Consider the following 16,618-nt stretch of genomic DNA (forward strand, 5'->3'; position numbering starts at 1 on the left):
TCCAGTTTAGTTAGTGCAATGAGAGTAATGCACGTCAATCAATCAGCAACACTCAACAGTATTTGATTAATACTAATCTTTATGGTCTAGAAAATTGGTTCCCAAAGTGTTGTCTATGGATCTCTGGGGATTCCTGAGATGATTTTAGGCAGGCGAGATCAAACTTTTTCATAATACTAAGGCTCCCCTCCCATTCCTCACTGCATTCATAGTTGCACCAATGGGGTAAAAGCAATGGTTGGTAAAATTGAAGATGCTCTAGCATAAATCTAGGCAGTTTTTCTAAACTATACTGTTAACCCTAGAACAACACGTCTTTCAACTTACATGCAGATTTTTAAAAAATAAAAAATAGTACAATACTTGGGATGCGGGGGTCGCTCAGCTGGTTAAGCGTTGGCTTTGGCCCGGGTCACTCCCAATGTCCTGGGATTGAGTCCCACATCAGGCTTCTTGCTCAGCAGTGAGCCTGCTTCTCCCTCTGCCTGCTGCTCCCCCTTTTTGTGCTTTCTCTTTCTCTCTGTCTCTCTCTCAGTACAGTACTGTAATAGTACAGTACTGAAAATATATTTTTTTCTTCCTTAGAATTTCCTTAATAATATTTTCTCTTTTCCAGCTTTATTGTAAGAATACAGTGTGTGAGTCATATAAACACACAAAATATGTGTTAATAGACCATGTTATTGGTAAGGCTTCCAGTCAACAGTTGGTTATTAGTAGTGAGGTTGCAGGAGAGTCAAAAAAGTTACATGTCAATTTTCACCTGCACAGGGCCTGAAGCCCCTTACTTACCGCCAGGTTGTTCAAAGGTCAACTGTAATTAGTACATTTCAAGAAGGGAGTTTTTAAATTTTTGGTCTCAGGATACTGTTATACTCTGAAAGTGGCAGACCAAACAGCCCACGAATTAATAAAACCAGCCAACCAACCAAAAAAAACACAGATTCATGAAGGGGTGTATTGGCTGGGGCTATGAAATGGCTTCTTCCCACATAGCACAGCAATCACAACTGCTTTTGATTTGTAGCTGACAGTGAGTTTTTGTTTGTTTTCTTTACTAAAATTTTACTTATTTATTTGCCAGAGAGAGACAGAGAGAGAGAGAGTGTGAAAGCATACAAGCAGGGGGAGCAGCAGGCAGAGTGAGAAACACGGTCCCCACTGAGCAAGGAACATGATGCAGAACTCCATCCCAGGACTCTGGGATCTGACCTGAGCTGAAGGCAGATGCTCAACCCACTGAGCCACCCAGGAACACAACAATGAGGTTTTAAGAGCTATAGTGTAACCTATCATGCAAAACCAGGATGGCCATAGGGCTAGGTCAATTGCATTCAGCCAGACCTGTCTAGTAAGGCACATTCTATCTGGGGAAGAAAGAACAGTTTTTGTTTTTGTTTTTCTTTCTTTTTTAAAGGAACACATTTCTTTTCTCTTCTTTTAAGATTTTATTTATTTATTTGACAGAGAGAAAGAGAGAGAGATCACAAGTAGGCAGAGAGGCAGGCAGAGAGAGAGGGGAAAGCACACTTCCTGCTGAGCAGAGAGCCCGATGTGGGGCTTGATCCCAGGACCCTGGGATCATGAACTGAACCAAAGGCAGAGGCTTAACCCACTGAGCCACCCAGGTGCCCCAATAGTTGTTTTTCTTGACTGCCATAATAATTATACAGCATGAGCACATAAAACCAAAAAACTTAGCAAATAGGCCCCTAAATTTGGGAGGTGGTTTATCAGTCAGTCCTTTGGGCAGAGTATCATAATGTTTTAGGTCATTGATACTGAGGCTTTGACATTGCCAACCAATGGGTGATCATCTATGAATAGGTTGGACAATGCGGAACCTGTATTCCACCAGCACCCACCACCTCGGCAAGAACATTTGATACTGAATCCCAGGGAGTTTTCATGTTCATTGCTTCAAACTGTCAGGTGGCCAAGCAGTCCCTGAGCAGTGGCGTGGTGGCTAAAAAGGCGACAGGTTTCACTACTACCCCTGTTTAGCATGGCTTGCCATGCCTCCACAGACTCACTTGGTGAGGAGACAACAAGCTGAAAAACATTCAGACTGCTTATTATATTTAGCAAGATCATCATGGTATCAATTTCCTGCATCCCAATCTCACAAACATAACGCGCAATCAGAGGGGTCAAATGGGCAGTACTGGTGGTGGTCGCTTATCTGCTCAATGATCAGTTCTAAACTTCAGTCAAGTGCTTCTATAACCAGTGGCCTGAAGGAGAGGTGAAGTGGTAAGTCTTGTGCTCAGCTGCAGCTGTGGAGCTGAATGAGACATGGTCTTTTGGCTATTCGTCATAAGGGGGGAAATCCAGGGCATTCCACCAAGACTCAGATGGCAGTTAAGTCTTTCCTACTTGGCCTCTGTGGAGATGTGTAAGGCAATACAATATTTCAAATATGAAACTAATCTTGCATTTTGAAGATCATTCCTGGCATAAATACATTTGTTTATAATATATCACCATTTTTACAAATTGCTAGATGCAATTTGCTTATATTTTGTTAATGACTTTACATCTGTGTAGCAAAGAATTTAACTTTGCCCAAAGAGAGGTCTGGCTTTTGGTCTCCTTGATTTCTGGGAGCTATCTCTAAGCCCTTTAATGTCATTCCTGACTGAAGTGTCTTTGCCTGGGGGTCTTTAGTCACTGGATAGTCTAACAATGTGACTTAGGGTGAGAACTTCAAGTCACACAGTATCATGCTCTCTTGAAGGGATAGAAACTGTGATCAGACACATGGGTTGTCATTTTCTTTTCTTGTAATGCCTTTGTCTAGTTTGGTAGCAGGGAAATGATTATGAAAATGAATTGGAAAGTGTTCTTTCCTCCTCTATTATCTCAAACACTTTGTATAGGATTGATCTTTTGTCTTCCTTAAATATTTGATGGAATTTATTAGTGAAGCTATTTGGGCTTGGAGTTTTCTTTGGGGGAAGTTTTTAATTAGAAATTCAAATAATTTTATAGCTGCTTGGCTACTCAAAATTTCTATTTCTTCATGTGTTAGTTTTGGGAAGTTGTCTTTTTCAGCGAATTTGTCCATTTTATCTAAGTAGTCAAAGATATTGCATTAGACTGGTATAAACGTGTGAAAAATTCTCTTTTTAATGTCTGTGAGATCTGTACTGATGGCTCTTTTTTGCGTTCAAGAGGTGAGTAATTTGTTTTCCCACTGTTTTTTCTCAATTGAATAAATCATATTTAATAAGTTATATATTAAAATTACAGTAATTGAATATACATTTAATTAATTCAACTTAGTTATGTAACTTTAAAAGGTAATGAATTAGGTGAATTTGAATTAAAATTTAAGTGTATTAAGTTGAAATAATATTAAATAAAATGTAATATAACAAAGGAAACAATATTAAATTGAAATTAAATGATACACAACATTGAAATGAATAAATTGACTTAATATTAAATTATTTTAAACCAAATTAAATTTAGTAAATCAAGTCAGTAATGTTAAATTAAATTTGAGTAAATTTAAGTTAAACTTGAATTATATTCCCTTAAACTTATTTTCCTACATCAAATTGTAATTAAATTAAAATTGAATAATATGAAATTCATTAATTGATGTTAAAGTAAATTTATCAGTACCTTACCAACACGTACATATTCATTTATACTAACTAAAATTAACTTAATACAAGAAATGAACAACTAAATTTGAAGAATTAAATTATGCTAATTTAAATAAATTACAATCAAATTAAGATTAATTCAACATGAATTAGAAAAAGGAGGCAAGTCTGGACCGGAAGGTCCGCTTTGTGGATTAAAAACAGGTTTTAGGAAGAGAGGGTCATTGAATCCCTGTTGCAGTTCCTGTGTCTTCAGTTGTTTGTGATGGTGTGGAGGGGCCAGAAGTAAAAATGTTTAGAGAAGGTGGAGAAAACGAAAACAAAAACCAGACTTCCGAAACCACCGGCAGGAGAATCATCAGTAGCAAACAAGTTGCTATCATGTCGGGAGCCAAAAAATCCAGAATTATCAGCAAAGGGGAAAAAGTTTCTTTTTCTTCAGGCCTCTGTCCTCAACCCGAATCAAGTCGTTCTGATTCTGAATGTGGACATGTGGACATTTACCACGACCAAGACTCGCGCATTGGGTGGCGTTTGGGCTGGTGGGGGCACTGATCCGCAGTTTCTCATTTGATTTGGTGGTTGCCCGAGTTAGATCATTACCCTAACGGGACGTCTACCTCTCTGATCGATCAAAAAAAAAATTTTATTGTACATGATCTAATTTTTAAAATGTTACAATTAACTTTATAGGAGAGAATTGAATATGTATGAAACCAGAGAACTGAAATGGACGTCACCAGGAACCCTGCAAATCCACATTCTGGCGGTGGCCGGAGGTCAGAGGAAGACTTGGTGAAGCCAGCTGTCTTGGATTTCGAAATCTGCCTTGTTTCGGCCACTTCTCACCAGAGGCGGTCAGTTAACCACCGTTTATAGCCTTCCATGGTTGTTTCCATGAACCGTGCCAGGGCTGGCTGAGGAACTGGAAGGAAGAATGAGGGCGGGAAAGAGTGGTGGACGGTGACATCGGCGACATAACAGGGGGAAAGGTTTCCTTCGCAGCGCTAAAACACACAGTCTGCTGGCGCCCAATTAATACATGTGGAAGGGGAAAGTGACTGAATGGAAGAGTGAGTGTAACTTGATACAGGTAGTGTTTCGGGAGGAGCCACTCTTTCTTTGAACTTCTACGCAGTGCAAACCGCTGGCGTACGGAATCGATGGCCAAAATGGCGGCGCCATCCTGGAATCCGCGATTAGGACGCTGCCATGTATTGCCTGTGAACGTACGGACTCGGCCATCTTACGGAATCAGATTCCAAGATGACGGCATCTGAGTGGAAATTGCGCACAGGCGCGGCCATAGTTCCTGCAAGGTTGTGTCCGTACAAGCGGTCACCGTACGGACTTAGCTCACAAGGTGGCGGTGCCCTCGGGAAAGCAGCCGTATAGGTGCGGCCATGTTTCCTGCAAACTTACGGATTTGGCGGCCGTACGGTCTCAGTAATCAAGATGGTGGCGCCTGAGAGACCGTAGAGGCTTTAGACGGCGGATCTACTTGTATGCTGCGGAGCCGACGCATTAGGCCTGCGCAATAAGAGTACGGTGCCCGGGAGGCGCGACCAAAGCGGAAGTAGTTTCGGGCGCCTTTACAACGGCCGCGGACGCCACCGAGAGGTCTGTACGGATTCGCGGGTCGCTGGCGGGGATTGCGGAGGGGTGCGCCGAGAGCGGAGAGATGGTGAGTACGGGTCCGGGGAGGGGCTCGGCGGTAGAGGTCAGCGGGGTGGTGGTAGTGGTGTGGTCCGTGGGCAGACTCTTGGGGGTCTGTGGTGAACCGTAAGGAGACTGAGGGCAGTATGGTGGGGGCCTGTGGTGAGCCTTAACAGGGGTCTGTGGGTAGAATGTTGGGGGTCTGATGTTCTGAATTTTTTTTGATGAGTGAGCCGTCTGGGAGTTTTGTGATGAGCCATTGTGGGGGTCCGTAATGGAAGTTTGGTGGCGATCTCTTTCGGTAGTTCCGCGGGGGTCCGAATGGGAAATTGTTTGGGCAGAGTGATACGGGGTTTGCGATGAGCGATGCTGGTTAGTATGTGGTGAGCCGCGACGAGTCAGTGTCAAAGGACCGGTGGGGAAAGGTGATGGGGGTGCGTTGTCTGTGGGGTTGATAACGGGGGATCTGCGGGGAACCGTAATGCAAATACATGTTCCGTCTCCGGAATCTACTCTGTGGTGTCTGTGAGAAGTGAGGGGGTCCTGTGAGGAGTCACGATGGGAGCAGCAGGAGATGAACGGTCGAGTGAACTAAGTTCTAAGTGTGTGGATTGAGTGATAGAGTGTTAGCGGACTAAGTGATGGCAACTCTGAGACAGAGTGATGGGATTTGTAAGTGTGGTACTGGGATGTCAGGGGTGAGTGGTGGGGGGCTTGTGGGGATTGTGATGGAAAGATTTATGAGGGGCTCTGATGGAAAGTCTGTGGGCAGAATGTTGGGGTTTGTGGTGAGCCCTGGTGGAGCTGTAATAAGGGATGAGGCACTACGATGGGGGTTCTCTAAGGAACCGTGATGGTGGGGGGAATCCCACAGGAGGGTGATGGTTCAGACCCGGAGCCTCCAGATGCTGGGGAGGACAGCAAGTCGGAGAATGGGGAGAATGCGCCCATCTACTGCATCTGCCGCAAACCAGACATCAACTGCTTCATGATGTGAGCCGGGGAGAGGCGGGCGGGGCAGACACTTGCAAGGTTGGGTGAGGCTGATGGGTCCGGCCCCTCACATCTGCACCACTCACCCCATCCTCTGCAGCGGGTGTGACAACTGCAATGAGTGGTTCCATGGGGACTGCATCCGGATCACTGAGAAGATGGCCAAGGCCATCCGGGAGTGGTACTGTCGGGAGTGCCGAGGTGAGGGGGTGGGTGGCCTGGACAGGGCAGGCAGATCCATCTGCCTCGAGGGAGGAGAAGCCATGAAGGGAGGGTGGGTCGTGGGAAGTGGTGGTATGTGTCTGTGGGTGATTATTGGTTTGTGGTGAGCTGGAGTGGAGACTCCACTGTGAGCCCAAATACAGGGTCCCACCAGATGGGGTCGCTCTGCTCTGGAGTAGGGGGACAGAGAAGGTGGCTGGGATAGAAAAAAAGAGGAAGGAGTTCTGGGATCATCCAAATTTCTCAGTGTCCACCCGCCTTGGCCCCACAGAGAAAGACCCCAAGCTGGAAATCCGTTATCGGCACAAGAAGTCACGGGAGCGGGACAGCAATGAGCGAGACGGCAGTGAGCCCCGGGATGAGGGTGGAGGGCGCAAGAGGCCTGCCCCGGATCCAGACCTGCAGCGTCGGGCGGGGTCAGGGACAGGGGTTGGGGCGATGCTTGCTCGGGGCTCTGCTTCGCCCCACAAATCCTCTCCACAGCCCTTGGTGGCCACACCCAGCCAGGTGAGTGGCTGCCATGGTTGGGGTGGGTAAGGGGATCCCATTTCGGGCCCAACTTGAGTTCCTGAGTTTTGTTCTGGGCCCCTCTCCTCAGCATCACCAGCAGCAGCAGCAGATCAAACGGTCAGCCCGCATGTGTGGCGAGTGCGAGGCCTGCCGGCGCACTGAGGACTGTGGCCACTGCGACTTCTGTCGGGACATGAAGAAGTTTGGGGGCCCCAACAAGATCCGGCAGAAGTGCCGGCTGCGTCAGTGCCAGCTGCGGGCCCGGGTGAGCACGGGTAGAGCTGGGCAGGGCCAGGTGGGGGTGTCAGTATGTCCAGGAAGGGCTCACTCAGGCCAGGAGGGGTGGGCCAGGTGAGGTGGGGCCTGATTGCCTGCAGACAGGTGGGAAGGAGCCTGTCCAGATGAATGGGGCACGATCAGGTGTGCGGGGCTAGCAGGGGTGCCTCAAACCCTAGGTGGGCAGTGTACAGCCAGATGTTTCAAGGCGGCCAGGCATGTCGGGGCCGGTGGGATGGGACTGAGCATGTCCTGGTTCTGAGAAGTGAGGGTAGTGGGTCTGTCTGGGGAGGCAAAGCGGGGCCAGTTGGCGGGGCTAGGCTCTTGTGGGAGGGGTTAGGGCAGGGCCACCCTCCATCCACCTGGGGCTGACCTGGGCCTTCCTCCTGCCGGCACAGGAATCGTACAAGTACTTCCCTTCCTCGGTGAGTCCAGCCCCCCAGGGCGGGGCGGGGCATGCGGGCAGGGCGGTCAGGGCCAGTCCTGAGATTCTGCCCTGCAGCTCTCGCCAGTGACGCCCTCAGAGTCCCTGCCGCGGCCTCGAAGGCCACTGCCCACCCAGCAGCAGCCACAGCCATCACAGAAGCTGGGGCGCATCCGTGAGGATGAGGGGGCAGTGGCATCATCAGCAGTCAAGGAGCCACCTGAGGCTACGGCCACACCTGAGCCACTCTCAGATGAGGACCTGCCGCTGGACCCTGACCTCTACCAGGACTTCTGTGCGGGGGCCTTTGATGACCATGGCCTGGTGAGCAGCCAGAGCGTCCCACGGTGGAAGGGTAGAAGTTACAGAAGCTGAGTTCCCATGATAAGGAGAGATGGAAGATGAGGCAGAGTATGGAAGGCTGACGGGGGCACTGAGTCGTGGCGGGGCAGTCACGAGTGCGGCAGGTGGGGCAGTGTCTGTCTCACTTGCAGCCCTGGATGAGTGACACAGAGGAGTCTCCATTCCTGGACCCTGCGCTGCGGAAGAGGGCAGTGAAAGTGAAGCATGTAAAGCGTCGGGAGAAGAAATCCGAGAAGAAGGTGATGGAGAGGGTGGAATGGTTGTGGGAAGGCAGTGGGCAGGGAGGGGAGGGAGAGGCACAGGTCAGGAGCTGGATGGGACAAGAGCCAGAAGGGGGTGGGATACGGGGAGACACGGATCTCGGGCTGACTTTAACTCTGCCCTAACCTGACCTAACCTGCGTCGTCCCACAGAAGGAAGAGAGATACAAGCGGCATCGGCAGAAACAGAAGCACAAGGACAAATGGAAACACCCAGAGCGTGCCGATGCCAAGGACCCTGCATCACTACCGCAGTGCCTGGGACCCGGCTGTGTACGTCCTGCCCAGCCTGGCTCCAAGTATTGCTCCGATGACTGTGGCATGAAGCTGGCAGCCAAGTGAGTCATTCCTGAAAGGTTTAAGGGAATCAGGGAATACGGGATAGGGTGTGCCCAAAGCTCTCTGTATGTCTTCCCATCAGTCATCTGCCCACTCCTCAGTCCACAAAGCACCATCTACCCATCCCTCATCCACGTACCATTCAAGTGCTCATCCGCTTATTTATCTTCCACTCACTCAGTTATCCTTTTTGCCATTTGGTCGGCCATCCGTTCTGCCAATCGTGGATCACCCCACTTTTTCTGTTGTCTGCCACCTTTCCTCTCTGCACCTAACCCACTGCCTCCCTGCAGCCGCATCTACGAGATCCTCCCTCAGCGCATCCAGCAGTGGCAGCAGAGTCCCTGTATTGCTGAGGAGCACGGGAAGAAGTTGCTCGAACGTATTCGCCGTGAGCAGCAGAGCGCCCGCACCCGCCTTCAGGAAATGGAACGCCGATTCCATGAGCTCGAGGCCATCATTCTTCGTGCCAAGCAGCAGGCTGTCCGCGAGGATGAGGAGGTGAGCAAGCAAGGCCCAGCGGCACAGGACGCCGTGCCTGGTCCTGCCGGGCCTCATCGTTTCTTCTACTCCACACAGAGCAATGAGGGGGACAGTGATGACACAGACCTGCAGATCTTCTGCGTGTCCTGCGGGCACCCTATCAACCCACGTGTTGCCTTGCGCCACATGGAGCGCTGCTATGCCAAGGTCAGGGTGTCACCCTGAGGGGGAGTATCCGTGGGTCCACGGGGGGACAGATGTGTTGTCTGGGGGTTGTCTCAGGCGGGCATGCAGCGCACATCCACAGTTCCCTCCATTTGTGCTCATCCCTCCAGTATGAGAGCCAGACGTCCTTTGGGTCCATGTACCCCACACGCATTGAGGGGTGAGTGTGGGCGCTCCGTGCAGTTAGAGCAGGGAGGTGAAGGCTGGGTTGGAAGTGGCATGTTGGGGCAGGATACGGGCGTGGACAAGAACAGATGGGTGCCCCTTCTCTCCCTTCACTGCCTTGTCTCTACTGTAAACCTCCAGAGCTACACGACTCTTCTGTGATGTCTACAATCCTCAGAGCAAGACCTATTGTAAGCGGCTCCAGGTGCTGTGCCCTGAGCACTCACGGGACCCCAAAGTAAGTTTTGCCCTCAGCTCCCCCGTTCTGTCCTTTCCTCCTCCTCACTGCCCACATCCATCCCTTGCTGCTGCTTTTGCCCTCCTGCCTTCCCTTTTCCCTACGTGGCTGCTTCCGTAAGTCTCGCTTTGCCTGCCTTATCACTCTTCATTCCTTTCCTTTCTCCTGTCTCATTGTCTCCGGTTCCTCTCCTTTTCCATTTCCATTCCTTTCTACTCCCTGAACTCTCTATTCCTTCCTTTCTCTCTCTCTGACCACTCCCCATTCCTGTCCTCTTTTCTCCCTCACCGCCGCCATTCATCCCTGACCCCTGCTGTCCTTGCAGGTGCCAGCAGATGAGGTATGTGGGTGCCCTCTTGTACGTGATGTCTTTGAGCTCACGGGTGACTTCTGCCGCCTGCCCAAACGCCAGTGTAACCGCCATTACTGCTGGGAGAAGTTGCGGCGTGCTGAAGTGGACCTGGAGCGTGTGCGCGTGGTAGGTTTTGATGCTGAATGTGGCTGGGGTCAGGTGGGGCTTCTAGAGCTCCTTCTCACGGCTCTTTTCTGCTTCCCTGGCAGTGGTACAAGCTGGATGAGCTGTTTGAGCAGGAGCGAAATGTACGCACAGCCATGACTAACAGGGCAGGATTATTGGCCCTGATGCTGCACCAAACGATCCAACATGACCCGCTCACTACCGACCTGCGCTCCAGTGCTGACCGCTGAACCTCACACTGGCCCAGAAGTCTTCACACCCTGCATTCCAGGCCAAGGAGCTGCCCTGAATCTCCCATTTGTCTGTTCTGCCATTCATATGTTTCTCCAAATGGTCCCTGAGTTTCTCCCTGTGCCCATCCACCATCTGACTACCCAGCTGCCGTTACCAGAGGGTCTCAGAATCTTCTCCTGTCCTTGTCTGTCCCTCTGTCTCTCCATTCTCTGTGCCTGGGTGGGACTGTGGAGTCTGCTCACTCTTGGCTCCCCTATCCTGGTTTTGTTAATAAAATTTTGAAGAATCAAGAAAGATTACTACTGAAGGTTTTCACATTTATCCAGTGCAACCGCATTCCCAAACCCCATGGGTAGATGAGCTGTGGCACACACCTGTATTCAGAAGGGGTTGCAGTACACAGCTTTAAGTATACAGTTGGCACCTACTCTGTGTTCTGCAGGAGGCCCCCGCCCCACGGGCGGTGGCATATGCCTTGCCAAAGAAGAGCCCAGTGGCCTACATTCTCAGCATTTCATCTTGAAACAATGGGTATACAGTTGGCACTAATTCAGTATTGTGATTGACTTACCACCCCTGTGTCAGCATTGACATTCTCCGGACTAGAAATGTATTCGATGATGGACACAAGGTCTCGTTCTCCCTCAAACCTCTCTTTTGCGACACGCGTGTCAACAGAAGTCCGGGAACCCCGTCGCACCCTGTCGTCGGGGCTACTGATCCCCCACAGCACAGCCTTTCCAGGACGGGCCCCGCCGGTCTCCGTTGCACGGCCCTTCCGTTTACCTGCAGCGCGGCACCGCCCCCTTCTCCAGTTCCCGTGGAAAGTACTGGGGTTAGCGTGCGGCCGGACTAGTCCCCGCGCGCTCCTGCAACTGTTCGGCGGAGCGGAGAGAGCTGGACGCAATAGTCCTGGGGAAGATGTTCGGGAAACCGCACGGCACAGGCGCGACGTAGACGAGAGGTGGGAGAGGACCCCTCCGACACAACCTCAGCCCTGAGCACCCCTCCCTCCCGGTAACCGCTGGTGAAGACCGCCTGGGGAACAGCGTAGGGCCAACCCCAACCCTCCACGCCCCCTTAGGTTGGGAGAGCGCAGGCGCAAGCCAGGTGGGCGGAGCGGGGAGAGCGCCGGTTGGGGAAGAGAGGGGCTCCGGCGCTGCAAGTCTCCGATAGGGGTGCGAGCCGTACTTGGACGTCACGGTGCAGGCGCAGTAGGTTCCGGGCAAGAGGCGCGCGCTGCTGTGGGACCGAGCACGCAGGCGCGGGGGGTCCTCCCTACTAAGGGCAAACGCCGGAGGAGCATTAGAGCGCAGGCGTCTTGCCGGGGGCGGGGCCCTAGAGGGGGCCAGCGGGTTTCCGGTTCCGGGAGCAACGAACGGCCGCGGCAGCGACAGCTACCGCTTCAGAGGAAGCGTCTGCGGAGGAGGAAGAAGAGCAGGGCAAGGCGGGAGTCACAGGCGGGACCCTCGCCATGGGTCCGCGGACCTAGAGCGGCGGAAGCTACCGGCCTGGTGCCGAGCTGGTGAGACAGTTGTGGGGGTGGAAATGGAGAGCGCTCGGGCGTAGGATGGGGAAGAAACGAGGCTCAGAACCCTGACGGAGAGGAATGAAGGGCCCTCAGGCCGATGAGTGGGAGGAATGGCGGCGTCGGAATACTGAAGGGGAGGAATGGGAAGGTTTTGCCTGAGGACGGGGAGTATTGGGGCTCAGAGCGCTGACAGGTGGACGTGTTGGGAGTCTGGACGAGGACGGAGAGGGTTGGGGAAGGATCCGAACCCCGAGGGGAGACCTTGGTGCCTCTCAGGTTGAGGAGAGAAATGAGGGTTCAGAACGCTGAGAGGGAGAAATGAAGAGGGGTCTCAGGTTGATGACGGGAAGAAATGGAGCCATTGGGAGGCTGAAAAGGAGCGGCGGGGACTCATATGGAGAAGAGAAGGAATAGGGGCTCCGAATGCTGAGTTAGGGATGGCATGATCTTGGGACTAAAACGGGGAGGATTGAGGGGTGGGTTCAGAATGTTGAGGGGGGAAAGCAGGCTATCTCAGGGTGATGAGGGGAATGGAGAATAAGAGACACTGAAGAGAAGGCATGAAGAAACTTTGTAGCTGAAGATGAGAGGAATAAGGTTTGGGGACTGATATTGGTGAAGACTTGTGTCTCAGAGCACTGACAGGGAAAACAAGGGAGGAGGAGGCTTTCAGGCTGAGGAGCAGGAGTGAGGGGCTGTTCAGGGTAAAGAGATGCAGAAGCTGGGGGCTCTCTGGCAAGGACATGGAGGAAACTGAGGCAGTAGCACTGAGGTAGCATGATAAGAGGACATCATAAAGGGAAGGAGTGGGAGGGTTAAAATACTGAAAGAGAAATTGAGGACTCCTGGGTCAATGATGAAAGTGAGTGGGAGTTCAGAACACTGAGGTAGATAGAGTACTGGGACCTTGGTCTGAGGATGAGCAGAATGGGGGCCTCTTGGGCTGATGATGGGAGGAATAGGGCCTCTCAGTTCGGGGAATGGGGTGTACGGAGGTTTCAGGGTGACAAAGGGACGGCGTAGAGACCAGTAGGTTAAAGACAGCGTCTCCTGGAAGGAAAGAGATTCTTAGGTTGGCAGAGGGGAGAAGTGATGTGTTCTCAGGCTGAGGAAAGGGAGGAAGTGGGAATCAGGACATTGAGTAAGGAATGGGGATCTTTGGGTTGAAGATTGGGACCCTTAAGTTGAAGATTGGGCTTCCAGGTCAGGAAGGGGTAGGAATGACAAGCTTCTGGGCTCAGGACAGGGAAGAATGAGTTGGGAAAGATTTTCTCTTGTGTTGGCCAGTTGGCTGTGGGAGGTACCAAGTCTCGAACAAGCATACTAGCAGTTTGGGGGACTAGGGTACAACACGTCCTCTCCTAGTCCCTCAGTTTTCGTCATTACACACTTCGTGTTGCAGGCTGCTGCTCCTTCCCGTGGCTTCCATGGCTGAGGACTGGCTGGAGTGCCCAGCCTTGGGCCCTGGCTGGAAACGTCGTGAGGTCTTTCGAAAGTCAGGTGCCACCTGTGGACGCTCAGACACCTATTACCAGAGGTACTGGGTGGGTTGTGGACAGGGTCATGGGTAAGGCTGAGTCTGGTTGAGCAGGGTGAAATCAGGGGGTGTGTTTAATTTTGTGGGTGGATTAAAATTATGCATATATAGTCCATTCTTATTACTTGTGTATTTCATATTTGCTAATTTGTTTGCTTGCTAGAATTTGTTTTCTTAAAGTTGATATTCCTTGTACTTTCATGGTCTTTCATAGACATGCACAGAACAGCAAAAAATTTAAGTTGCCTGATACACGCATTCCCAGCTGAGGTTGAATGTGACTTTCTTATTTCAGTTCTTTTACTGTAATCATGTGTCTTTTTCATGGCCTACTTAGTGCCATGTTTTTCACATTTTTGTACTTTTTATTGGTGATTTTAGTATTTAGAATGGCCCTCAGCATAGTGCTGAAGTTGCTATCTAGTGTTCTAAGTGTAAGAAGTCTGATGGGCTACAAGGAGAAAAACGTGATGTGCTGCAAGGAGAAAATACATATTAAATAAATTTCAGGTGTGAGTTATAGAGCTGTTAGGAGTGAGTGCAATGTCAGTGAATCAAAAATGTGGTACATCTAGAAAAAGAGAAGGAAAATTTCCAATTTGTCCAACTTCAATTTCTGGAAAATGCTAAAGTTACGCTGAACCTAAGGAGAAGATGGGAAAAGGGCTAAGTCTAAATAAAGATCCGTAATATGACCAGTAAAGTAAAGCGTAGTGGGCATCGGGAGAGGCCGAACGCCAAGGACTTGATGGTTGTGTTACCTCTGTTTAGGAAAATGTTGAATCTATCTTAGTGCTGACTGGCTTATGTGTTTCAGAAGGTGACATATTGTAAAAAATGTTAAATTTGCATACAAGGTAGGTCTGCAGATCAAGAGTTTAGAGAGGAATTTTTAAAATAGCCGTTAAGTGTTACATGGGAAATGTGTCACGTAGAAGACCAGGTTTTCAATACTGGCAAGGCTGGCTTGTTTTACAAGGGCCTTGGTAAAAGTACCTATATAACAATACTCCAGAGCTCCTGGCTTTAAATCATTCAAAGGCCATACATTAAAAGAGGTTACACATTGATCATCTGAGGCTCGCAGGAAGCTATCCTGTGGTTCCCTAGGACCAGAGGTTCTATGTTCACTAATTCAGTGTTTAATGTGACTTTATACAACAAAGCACGAATGATAATTGGCCATTAATACATGAATATACATGTTTGTGTGCTATTTGCATTTAAGGATCTAAGGTGTTTCAGGATCTATTAGTGATGCAGTTATTGAATTTACTCTTCCTGAACTTCCTGAAGTTCACTCTTTCTGAACTTTTTTGGTATCTAATTTGCTGTTTTCCTGGAGGAATATAGTAAAATCATAAATATAATTGTTCATTCACACTTAGTTGTATATTTATCCACATATAACACATCTGAAACTGTCACAATTTATATTTTTAAGTGTTGTCATCAAGAACTGTAAAAGACTAGAGGTTTTGTCCTAATTAGGGCAAGATAACAAGTATATCACAATTTTGTGGATGCTGGTGTAGGATATACAACACTCCTGGGTCAGAGATGAAAGACAGTTTATTACTCACAGTTATAGCGGTATTCAGAATGTCTTTATTTTCCTGTCAGTTCCCCAAATGCCAGTTCCCACATCATGACCTGAAGATGGCTATCTAGCATCTGCCCATGCATTGGGTTGTAGGAAAGGAGCTACTTGAGCTTCAGGAATCTAGTCTTTTATGTTAGGATAGTAAGGATGCCTTTCCTCTGCTCTGGAAGGAGAACTTATCTCTTATCTTCCAAGGCTGTTTGCTGTACAAACATCCTTGAAGAGATAGTTCATAACAAAGGACTATCAGTGCCTCTCTTGCAAGACATGCAAAAATGCTGGAGACCCGTGGAGTATTCTCTTTCGGTATTGCTTATTCCTGCTTTGTTTTGTATGTAGTTGCGTTTGTATGTTTATGCGTGCATTTGCATATACATTTATGTGCTTGTTCATTTGTGTGTATGTTTTTAAGCAGGTGTTTATTTTATTTATTTATTTTTTAAATATTTAGTATGTAATATTAACACACTTAGACATTACTTAACAGATTGGGATTGGTACTCTTGACTGTATAGACTAAGTAGTAACATGTGACATAAATACATACATATCTACGTTTATATTATTTACTTATTATGCATATGCGTGGCTATTTGTACACATTTTATATTTCTGCTCTGCAGGCTTAGTTGGGGTACGATCTGGTCAGGGTTTACATGCCAATCCCAAGCTACTTCCTGTATCCCCTGCCAGCCTTACAGGCCTGTTCACCAGTCCAGTAGGAGGGTTGTGTGGGTGGAGTGGCCATGACTTCACCCAGGTACCAACCCATCCTGGCCCATCCTTAGCCCCACAGGAGACAGGATCCGAAGCAAAGTTGAGCTGACCCGATACCTGGGCCCTGCGTGTGACCTCTCCCTCTTCGACTTCAAACAAGGCATTCTGTGTTATCCAGCCCCCAAGGTACTACACAGTGTGGGGTACCCAGCAGGGATGACTGAGCCATCTAACACCCACCCACTGATCTCTTCCTTCTTTTCCTCTCATCTGCAGCCCCAGTCCTTACCTGTCCCTAGCAAAAAGCGGAAGAAGCCTTCACGGCCAGCCAAGACTCGGAAACGTCAGGTTGGACCCCAGAAGGGTGAGGTCAGGAAGGAGGCCCCAGGGGATGAGACCAAGGCTGATGCTGACACAGCCCCAGCTTTACTGCCTGCTCCTGGGTGAGTGTTGACCTAAAGTGAGCCAAGAGGGTGAGGGTTGCGGTTGAGGGTACACTTAGAGCCCCACACCCATGTTTCCCATCCCAGGTGCTGTGAGAACTGTGGAATCAGCTTCTCAGGGGATGGTACCCGAAGACAGCGGCTCAAGACATTATGCAAGGACTGCAGAGGTGAGTGGCCCCCAGGCCCTGGGACACAGAAGTGAAGCAGGTCTGATGTTAGGTTAGGACAGCACTGTCAGGCTGGAGGTTGAATGGTGGACGTCAGGGGAGCGGCAGTGCGTGAGGGTAGATATCTGATGCTTCTT

At 49.6% G+C, this 16,618-nt stretch overlaps 2 protein-coding genes across 54 annotated transcripts in view; both read left to right on the top strand.

Moving 5' to 3' along the window:
* The first annotated feature begins 4,016 nt into the window (after positions 1–4,016).
* On the top strand, positions 4,017–10,776 carry CXXC1 (CXXC finger protein 1). 4 transcript variants are annotated; one of them, XM_059140733.1, is made up of 15 exons: positions 4,024–5,298; positions 6,145–6,263; positions 6,364–6,464; positions 6,757–6,992; positions 7,084–7,260; positions 7,670–7,696; positions 7,774–8,019; positions 8,163–8,297; positions 8,472–8,656; positions 8,951–9,158; positions 9,237–9,347; positions 9,476–9,525; positions 9,672–9,768; positions 10,094–10,246; positions 10,330–10,776. In XM_059140733.1, exons 1-15 carry the CDS (start codon positions 5,296–5,298, stop codon positions 10,474–10,476), a joined length of 1,995 nt encoding a protein of 664 aa, XP_058996716.1. In that variant the 5' UTR covers positions 4,024–5,295; the 3' UTR covers positions 10,477–10,776. The 4 variants fall into 4 exon arrangements, with proteins under 4 accessions (XP_058996719.1, XP_058996716.1, XP_058996717.1 ...); XM_059140734.1 differs by having other exon boundaries at positions 4,025–5,298; positions 8,172–8,297; XM_059140735.1 differs by having other exon boundaries at positions 4,033–5,298; positions 8,190–8,297.
* Positions 10,777–11,820: 1,044 nt separating this feature from the next.
* The window catches only part of MBD1 (methyl-CpG binding domain protein 1), a 52,462-nt gene continuing 47,664 nt past the window's right edge, over positions 11,821–16,618 (top strand). For 14 of the 50 annotated variants that reach the window (XM_059140693.1, XM_059140699.1, XM_059140697.1 and 11 more), the window contains exons 1-5: positions 11,830–12,005; positions 13,414–13,548; positions 15,940–16,054; positions 16,145–16,311; positions 16,399–16,481. In XM_059140693.1, coding sequence (XP_058996676.1) covers positions 13,439–13,548; positions 15,940–16,054; positions 16,145–16,311; positions 16,399–16,481 — 475 coding nt within the window. In that variant the 5' untranslated portion in view covers positions 11,830–12,005; positions 13,414–13,438. Of the gene's footprint in view, positions 12,006–13,413; positions 13,549–15,939; positions 16,055–16,144; positions 16,312–16,398; positions 16,482–16,618 lie in introns of all 50 variants that reach the window. The other 36 variants (XR_009346124.1, XM_059140706.1, XM_059140696.1 and 33 more) reach the window with 10 other exon arrangements.

This window comes from Mustela lutreola, chromosome 11, assembly GCF_030435805.1.
Source record: "Mustela lutreola isolate mMusLut2 chromosome 11, mMusLut2.pri, whole genome shotgun sequence".
Classification (NCBI taxonomy): domain Eukaryota; kingdom Metazoa; phylum Chordata; class Mammalia; order Carnivora; family Mustelidae; genus Mustela; species Mustela lutreola.